Raw genomic sequence first — 9965 nt, forward strand, 5'->3', positions numbered from 1 at the left:
CCAGGTCTCGGCGACCCCGTGGTGCAGTACCATGACACCAACTAATGTTTACGGAAACGCGAGAGAAGAACTGTGCTAGCCGAGCACTGTGTGCAGATGTCAGTGTAGATTCTCACAAGCAACCGTGCGCATACCTCGCACGCAGCCACTTCCCGTCGTTTTTAAGGACTGGGGTCAGGCCTCGACGATCAGCGGACGGCGACGTGAAGGCAGCTGTGCGACGTGAGCGTCCGTATCGTGCACCAATCACTCGGTGGCGTCGACGCTGTCCGGCCAATAGGCGCTCTGGTAGCGGGCCGGAAAGCCGTCACCTTTTCCAAAATCAGCCTCAAACAGGATCTTGCGAGACCTCACCGCTTCGTTTAGGTCTGAGCCCTTTGCTGGACAGCTTGGTACATCTGTGGCATCCACGGCGGCTTTTCCTTAACGCTGTCCGTCCATGTGCATGATCACTTTTGCCTGAGATCGATACTTCGTAGCGCCAAGAGTGGAAACTTACTCAGATCATACCTGTCCAGCCCCACTCTACAGTTATATCTGCGACGGTAGCCTGCAGCGCCGAAGTGGTACCGTTCTGAAAAGCGCTCCCCAAACATGTCTGTGCCTCGTCTTAACGGCCCTCACATCGACAAGTGAGAAATGTCGGCGATCAGTAACCGGGGCTACAGCTCTCAGACCTGTCAGTTCCCCGACGCGCCTTTTGATTGGGGTGACTTCCATGAGCACTCAAGCCAGCGAGTCAGCACAATGTTTTGTGATGTTTTATTGTTCATATAGATGACGCGCTGGTACAGGGTAGCATGAATGCTGACCGGGAGCTGACTGCCAGTACAGTGCTCGCCGTCACCGGAACCGACGGAAGACAGGCATCGGTGCGGGTTCGGAGCTCCAAAACACAGCGCGCCCGCTGCCCGCGCCGAAACACTCCGACGACGCCGTGTCAGCGTCACTATCGAAAATATACACAGCATCGACACGGGTATGGATGCACAGGCGCACGCTCACTCGCCGCGGCGTTGCACGGCGGCTCGCAACTCCGTCATTGACGCGTCGTGTCGCCATGGCAACGTCAGCTGACGCGTCGCAGTCGTTATTGCCGCTGAAATGGCTGAAATAGTAAACCTCAGCCTGGCGGGGTAGCGCGTCGCCACCCGCTGGCGGGCGTGCGATCGCTCCCGAGAAGAGACACCCGCAGGCCTGCTGAGCTCCGACGCGATCCGCTCAGCTGACAACCGCCGCAAGTGGCAGGGCTTCGTGGTGATACTACGCGGCGAATTCGACGACACAGTCACCGCCCGCCAGCCGTCCGGAGGACCGTCTAGACGGGATCATGGCTCCGCAGCTGCAGTGAACCTACGTCGTATCACAACTGGTGTGGAGGATGTGTGTCGGGCCGCCCGCGTCGCAGGGCATCTCTACCGTCCCAGAGGAGAAAAGCGCGCGCCCCATCGTCGGTAACTTGAGCCGCTCATATCTGACGGTCGGTTGCCGCATAGCTACTACGTATTTTCTGATACGCAGTTGAAAATGGAACAATTGTTGCAGCTTTGAAAAGGTGACACGGCGTAAAATTTCAGATATCCGACTTATTGTCGTTTGGGGTTCGGCACCTTGTGTTTGGAAACGAACCTGGAAGTGTCCAATGACGCACGGTTCTCTTCTTTGGAGAAGCAGGTCTATACTGGCGTCGGGCGACTGTGGTATGTTGGCATTGATTGGCGATCGGTGAGGTGGATCTGGACCAGATTTGAACCGCCGTGACGCGCCCGTATCCGATTCCATCAGATGCAGGCCGCCGCTCACGGGCTGCCGTCGGACAATGCCCACTGCCAGACATCCCTATCTGACGCCATGCACACGCTCTCAACACGGGACGGCCAACATGCAGCTATGGTCCTCCGCGTCCCACCCGGACCCCACCGACCTCGCGCCTCGCTCGCGCCGCGTCCCACGCCGTAGCGTGCGGGCCCCGGACTTCTGTCCCGCCGCGCTTTGGGCTCGGACATCCCTAGAGACGCGCGACGCGACAGCGTGGGGCGCGGGCCGCGCCGGCGGCAGCACATGACGAACCGGAGCTGCCCTGACGGGAGCTGAGAGCCCCGCCGAGACAGCCCGCCTTCACTCCCTCTCCGCCGTCACCTGAACCTACTCCTGGTCCGGCTCCGGCTCCAGCCCTGGTTCCAGTTCCGGCTCTGGTTCTGGTTCCAGCTCCGGCTCTGGCTCCAGCTCCAGTTCCAACTCCGACTCCAGCTCCGGCTCAGGCTCCAGCTCTGACTCAGGCTCGGGCTCCAGCTCCGGCTCGGGCTCAGGCTCCGCCTCCGGTTCCGGCTCCGTCTCCTGGTCGTCTCCCCGATCACCAAGCGTCTCCTTCGATCCGGGGAGCGGAGACGGAGACTTGTCGCCCAGGTCCACCAGGCTGCCCTGTGGACACGACGAAGACGTTGACGGCAACGTGTTCACGGGAGACGGCGGAAACAGTAGCAGACACGTCTCTTGCGGACATGACACGCGAAGGCAGCCGGGGTCTCTAGGTCCTTGTCATTATTGTCTCCATGGGCACCGTATGACTAAGGCAGTCCCCGCGCCCGAAAGCCAAAATCATCATCACCACCACTACTGTCTCCATGGGCGCCGGATGACTGAGGCAGTTCCTGCGCCCGAAAGCCAAAATCATCATCACCACCACTACTGTCTCCATGGGCGCCGGATGACTAAGGCATTTCCTGCGCCCGAAAGCCAAAATCATCATCACCACCACTACTGTCTCCATGGGCGCCGGATGACTGAGGCAGTTCCTGCGCCCGAAAGCCAAAATCATCATCACCACCACTACCGTCTCCATGGGCGCCGTATGACTAAGGCAGTCCCCGCGCCCGAAAGCCAAAATCATCATCACCATCACTATCGTCTCCATTCCGGAGCCGCGGGGACAGCGGAGACAAACGGTCGCGTGCACCGAGAAGATGTGTCTTAGAACTTCAAGAAGGCATCTTGCGGAAACCGTTCGTGCAACGTGAACCAGGTGTCCTGCCTAGACTGCAGGCAACGGGAGACGGACGCTCGGCAGAGACCACTTCTCATGAGGAAGGGTTCTGCGAGGCCGGCAGGATCATTGACATGCAGGCGTTCCGCGGGAACGTAAATACATCAGCAACGTAGGACGTTCTGCGAAGATGCTGAGTCGCATGACCCAGGAGTCGCTCTTGAGACCCAGCCGGCAAAGCTGGCATTGGTCTGGATTGGCAATGGACATAATACACCCTGTTCGACAGCAGTACTCGCTGCCCCGGCATTGATCCGTGATGGCCGAATGCCGTGCTTGGACCTCGAAATACGCACGCAATGGGGACGCGTAATACGATATTGAGCTCGCTCCCGAAAGGCGCAATGCAATGTTTCTGGCTAGTCTGAATGAATACGCTCGCACGGAATCCCCAAGCTACAGTTAAAAAAGTCGCCACATCAGCATGTTCTTCACATCAGCAATACATTTCTTTATTTTATCACTTCCGCATTCATTCAATCCAGCGGGACATATGATACTGATATTTCCAGCGGTAGATAGCAATTTCCTTTCCAGGATTATCAACCATTTCGCGACAGGATTGACCGCAAACAGTTTTCAAACAAATTCTTAGGATCTATAAACGTCTTGAAGCCCGCTGACCAGCTCGACATCCCTACACGTCTTATGAATCCCTCAACCATCCTAGAGGGTTATGCTCCTGAGTCCCTAACACTTGCAGTGGTCTGTATGTTCGTGTGCTGCCGGTCCCTGATGATGTGCTGGGATCGCTGGCACAGCCCGCTCCCAGGGCTGACATGGCATGAGCACGAGCTTGAGTCGCCCCCCCCCCCCCTTGAAACCCTGGTTAACATACCGAGATCTGTAACATGAGTAGCTCCGTTGCCTAGCAGGGTCACCAGCATAACCCGCTACCCCAGCTGGCGTGCCGAAGCCGCTGGTATGCGCCGCTCACTGGCGGATGCACTTACGCTAGCATAGACCGCTTCTCCACTGGTCTGGCTGGGAAGAGATCGGTTGCATCACCTGCCCCCCTGCCGGCTTACTCGCGACAGGATCGCTAGCATAAGCTATTTCCCGGCTGACGTGCGGGCTTCGCTAGCGTCGCCTGCCTCCCGGCCGGCCTACCCGGGAACGGATCGCTAGCACAAGCTATTCCCCAGCTGACGTGCAGGCTTCGCTAGCGTCGCCTGCCTCCCGGCCGGCCTGCCCGGGAACGGATCGCTGGCACAAGCTACTCCCCAGCTGACGTGCAGGCTTCGCTAGCGTCGCCTGCCTCCCGGCCGGCCTGCCCGGGAACGGATCGCTAGCACAAGCTATTCCCCAGCTGACGTGCAGGCTTCGCTAGCGTCGCCTGCCTCCCGGCCGGCCTGCCCGAGAACGGATTGCTGGCATAAGCCGGCGTTCGCCGGCGGCAGTCTCTGATGGCCGGGGCCACGCAGCCGCCGGTCACGAAGCCCGGCCCGTCCGCACGAGCCGAGCTGCACGGCTATTTCAGGCGGCCATTAGCAGTACTTGTGAGGGCGCGGACTCAATCCGTGATGATGCTTGCATGCTGTGGGCGCTGGGGCCAGTGTGGGTGCAGTCGGCCATAATGGCTGTCGGGGGGACAACTAGGTTCATTGCCGCGACCGAAGGCGCAATACGCATTCCGTGTCCGTTAAGACTACATGTAGACGGACTTCTAACTCGCGGCCGAGGGGAGGGGTGCTTTGATTCCTCCGTGTTTTTACCATGAAGTTTCGAACGGTGACACCCAACGTGGCGGAACTGTATACAATAGAGTATCCGTTTTTGGTGTCAAAAATAAGTAATGTTTTGATGTCATATGCATGTAGCGGATCAAAGTCAGGCCATGGTTGTTGGCAAAACCATTTTTTTAGAGGAATCTTCCAAGCTGATGCAACAATAGATCTTTAGACGAGGTAATATAACATCGAAATGGTTTCTTAAACTATAACAATAAAAATTAGGATCACAAATAGTTATATTGGCCTTGACTTCGGTGCGAAGACAAGAGCAAGGTCAATACCAAACAACTTTTGGATGGAAAATTTGTTTTTGAGGTGCGTTTAACGCTTATTTCACATTCCTTGATCACAAAGACTCAAACAGACTGTTCATGTTGACGATATGGATGTCAGGGAAGGTCACTGACCTGAATTGACCCCGATGGACCTTTGCTTTGAAGAACTTACTGCCTAGAGCATTTCTGGATGCCGTTTTTAAATGTTAATATGAAATTAATCTCGAATGGCTTTGTGCCACTTTTCCAGTTAAATGTAGATCAGGTAATTGAACTGAAATAACATTGTTTGACCTTTGGCTTGGAAATGGCATCTAGGTTGAAGTTGGATGCGTGAGTAAGTATGACGGTACCTCCGAGACTATTTTAAGCCCAGCCTTGTTTAACCTTACTTGAGCCGAACTTTATGCGCTGGATATGTGAAAAAATCACCAGAAGCGAGTTTGCATCAAATCTTGCTTTGCCTCATTAACTTGGTATTTCTAGCTCCTTCGGTTCGCGACAGCCAAGGGCTGAAATGGATGGCCCTGACGAGTTGCATTCTAGCGGCCAACAGAGGGCGTGTTAAAACTGTAGCCTTCTCAGATTACTTTTTCTCAGTGGGTGGCAGCATCTATCACAAGAGGGTCAGCCAGTAATGGCCATTCCGGTGTTGTGAGATTAAGGAAAGTGGGTGACAGTGGAGCAATACTGTATGCTCCTGGGAACGCTCCGCCGAGAAGCAGCTCCCACAGCGACCACTATTCGGTGCGTGGGCTGGGCGCTTGGGCGGGGCCGCCGCCAGGGGCTCGTAAGGCCACTCATCGCTGGCGCATGCGGCTTGCTCCTGATACATGGGGCGTCGCGGCGATGAGGACAAGGTGAGAATGAGGAAAGAATAGCTGGTGATCGTAAACTCGCGGTAATCTTCATCTGCTACCGTCAAGCCGGACGCTGAAGCGAGGCGGAGCCGCTCGGCGCCCTGCGACAGCCGGCCAGCACCGGGCGGTGCTCGACACGGCTGGAAGCGGCCCATCCGCGCCGCCAGGCGCTAGCTGGTCCTAGATGCGATGTCCGACCGCGGTGCTTTGACGCGCGGTGCGTGTGACCCATACGTTCTGACGACTGGCGCAGAGGGGACCCGTCCGGTCGCCAGTCTCGTAGCCGTGTGTCCAACCGTCCGACCCCCAGACTCGCAGGCATGTGTCCAACCGTCCGACCCCTAGACTCGCGGGCACGTGCCCGACCGTCTGGCCGCTAGACTCACAGGCATGTACCCGACCGTCCGGCCGCTGGACTCGTAGCCGTGTGCCGGCCCGGTCGGCCGCTAGACCCGTAGCCATGTGCCCACCGTCCGGCCGCTAGACTCGTAGCCGTGTCCCGCCCGGCCGGCCCCCGCTCCTGGACGTTCGGCGTTGCCAACTTTGCTTTCTCCGCCTGGCTATGTGTGAGCTGCACTCGTCTTGCTCGGCTGCGCGGGGCGAGTGGCGTGGGCCATTTCTGCTCGTGCGGGGATCGTGTGGGATCGTGTGGGGTCGTGTGGGATCGTGTGGGATCGTGCGGGGTCGCGTGGATTATGCGGCGTCGTGTAGGCTCGCACCGGTCGTTTTCAGAGGTGCAACGCGAGGCTAGCGCACGGCAGAGGTGAGGCTCTTAAGCGCCGCTAGCCGGGGTTTTGATGCTGTGAGCGAGGTCGGCGGGCCCGCCTGGTGGCTGTTCCGGCGGGTCAGCTCAGCTAGTACGCCGGGCTGAAGAAGTCGCCTAAGGGCGGGCTCTCTGCAGTAACGGTGTGCTCAAATGCAACGTTGACATCCTGCCGCCTTTCACCCGAAAATGAAAGTCGCGAAAAGAGACGTTTGCAATGTTGCGGCACCTGCTTCCAGTTCAATTTACCTGCAAATATTAATGTTATTGCATAGCGTGATTTCAATTGTCTTGCATTCAATGTTCATGATCATTACGTCATGACCGCTTTTAAGGATACATTTGAGCGGAACAACGGGGAATAAAAACATCACAGAATTTGGCCCGTGCGGATTGTTTTATTTGACAGATAAGTGTCTGTTGGCAACGATTCTAAGCCTCAAGAATGCTTTAGGAACTGAACCGCGGGAGTTTCAAATGATTGTAGGGAGGTTTAAGGTTCGGGGCCAGCAGTAGAACGTCACGACATCGCTCCGCGAATGTGCCCAAACTGCCCAGTGCTGCCTATGCATCTTCAAGTCTAATGAAAAATAAACACCGATCTCACTGTTGCTTGGGCAATAGCACGACAATGACAGTACACGTTTAAAAATTGTTTAAGTATAAAAAATATACGTCGAGGAAATTTAAGTTGGCTGTTGTTGTAAAAGTGTCTACTCTACTCTGGTCTCAGCTACGCTGGTCACTGAATGACTCCTTAGGCCCTCCGAGCTGACAGCGCCCTATGCCATGACATCTCACCTGACTGCTCTCCGTCCGCTTCAGCTCTTCGACGATCTCCTGGTGCTCGTCAATCAGCTTCTCCAGGTCGTCTAACCGCCGCGCAGCCTCTGACTGAAATGAGACCGACAGAGGGTCAGAGGAGCAACAGATGACAGGAGAGCGGTTAGGCGGAGAGCAACAGATGACAGGAGAGCGGTTAGACGGAGAGCAACAGATGACAGGAGCGTGACAGATGACAGGAGAGCGGTTAGACGGAGAGCAACAGATGACAGGAGAGCGGTTAGGTGGAGAGCAGCAGATGATAGGAGCGTGACAGATGACAGGAGAGCGACGGAGGTTCAGGGGAGCAACAGATGACAGGAGCGTGACAGATGACAGGAGAGCGACAGAGGTTCAGGGGAGCAACAGATGACAGGAGAGCGACGGAGGTTCAGGGGAGCAACAGATGACAGGAGCGTGACAGATGACAGGAGAGCGACGGAGGTTCGGGGGAGCAACAGATGACAGGAGAGCGGTTAGGCGGAGAGCAGCAGATGACAGGAGCGTGCCAGATGACAGGAGAGCGACGGAGGTTCAGGGAGCAACAGATGACAGGAGCGTGACAGATGACAGGAGAGCGACGGAGGTTCAGGGAGCAACAGATGACAGGAGAGCGACAGAGGTTCAGGGGAGCAACAGATGACAGGAGAGCGACGGAGGTTCAGGGGAGCAACAGATGACAGGGAGAGCGGTTAGACGGAGAGCAGCAGATGACAGGAGCGTGACAGATGACAGGAGAGCGACGGAGGTTCAGGGGGAGCAACAGATGAACAGGAGAGCGACGGAGGTTCAGGGGAGCAACAGATGACAGGAGAGCGACGGAGGTTCAGGGAAGCAACGATGACAGGAGAGCGACGGAGGTCAGGGGAGCAACAGGATGACAGGACGAGCGACAGAGGTTCAGGGGAGCAACAGATGACAGGAGAGCGACGGTGGTGTCAGGGAGCAATAGATGACAGGAGCGTGACAGATCGACAGGAGCAGCGACAGAGGTTTCAGGGGAGCAACCGATGACAGGAGAGCGGTTAGACTGAGAGCAGCAGATGCAGGAGCGTGACAGATGACAGGAGAGAGCGACAGAGGTTTCAGGGGGGAGTCAACAGATGACAGAGAGCGGTTAGACGGAGAGCAGCAGATTGACAGGAGCGTGACAGATGACAGGAGAGCGACAGAGGGTTCAGAGAGCAAAGGATGCCAGGAGAGGCAGAGGGTCGGTCAGACCTCAGGCGGCCCTATGCCAGTGAGCTACAACTGCATTTCGAGTTGGAGTCATTGTCTTAGAGGGTCATACTATCGAAAGAGATGGTATTGAGGTTAGACGCCAGTGCGGATATATAATAAGACTATCGAAAAGCATTGCTCTCTCGGTCGAATTTTAGGATGTGTTCGACCAGCCCGCATCCATCAATGATAAAGGCGATTGTCCTACATAATTTTTAGCTTTTATAGATTGTTACATTTGTTGGATGAGGCCGGGTGTGGCAAAAGCTTCCACAACTGCGTCCAGTATATCCGGTGCGGAGCTCAGTGGGGGCTGTAGGCGTCACGGAGGGATGGTAGCAGTCGAGCAGACGTAAGTGGGAGATGGTGGCCTGTAGTGGGGTGACGGTTAGACGCGGACTGACGGACCAGGGACGGCCGGAGGATGGACGAATATGCAGTGGACGGTGGACGCAGTCCTTCCCAGGGTCCGTTGTCGTCGGCAGTCAGACACGGTTTCATCTAGCAGAATCCCTTCGGGATGGAGACGAGCTGCACGCAGAAATCGCTCTGAAGGATCACTACGGGATGTCGGCGCGTGATGCACCGAAACTAACGTAATTAACGCCGGTCCTGCGGAGGGCGGACGATTAAGGATGCATGGTAGCATGCTTATGTGGCCATCTCGAACCGGCTTGGACGGATGGAAAAATCTCAAAAGATATTTGTACAGACCACGCATAAACAGTGTCCTACACCACCCAGATGTTACGTCCAAAAATGGGTCGTACGCAGCATGCATCTGTCTGCCCAGTCAGAGCCATCGCAGTGGCGATTAGGCCCATCGATCCTTGTCACCCCGTGGACGGTATGCGAATCAGACGTGAACGCTGCGTCTCCGCCCACAGTCGCTCCGTGACCGCTGCGTCTCCGCCCCACAGTCACTCTGTGACCGCTGCGGCGTCACCTTCATCTGTGTCAGTTTGGCTCGGCTGCCGTCGCTGGCGTCGCTCCGAGGCTCGTCGTCCAGGCCGGCATGGTGGACCACTTGATCCACGACATTGCTGAAACGACAGGGCCATGTGAGCGAGCCAGCTCGGTGCAGTTCGCTATTCTTCCGAGGGTATGTCGGCAGATGGCGCAAGGATCGGCTTCGTGGGGGCCACAGCGGAACGGTAGAGTATGCTCGGTGGCCAGCGAGATTGCCAACTGGATGTTCTCATTTGGACATGATCGGAGTGAGATCCACACTGAGCCGACCACGTTTCG

At 56.5% G+C, this 9965-nt stretch overlaps 1 protein-coding gene across 1 annotated transcript; it reads right to left on the bottom strand.

Moving 5' to 3' along the window:
- Positions 1–746: 746 nt before the first annotated feature.
- LOC119093582 (pinin) lies at positions 747–9725 on the bottom strand (the record flags this gene model as incomplete). The annotated part of the gene is given in 3 exon segments (XM_037216556.1): positions 747–2421; positions 7476–7568; positions 9664–9725. Coding segments are annotated over 3 exon segments (431 nt in total), but the record flags the coding sequence as incomplete, so codon positions are not given.
- Positions 9726–9965: the final 240 nt, after the last annotated feature.

This window comes from Pollicipes pollicipes, unplaced genomic scaffold, assembly GCF_011947565.3.
Source record: "Pollicipes pollicipes isolate AB1234 unplaced genomic scaffold, Ppol_2.1 Scaffold_4002;HRSCAF=4701_pilon_pilon_pilon, whole genome shotgun sequence".
NCBI lineage: Eukaryota > Metazoa > Arthropoda > Thecostraca > Pollicipedomorpha > Pollicipedidae > Pollicipes > Pollicipes pollicipes.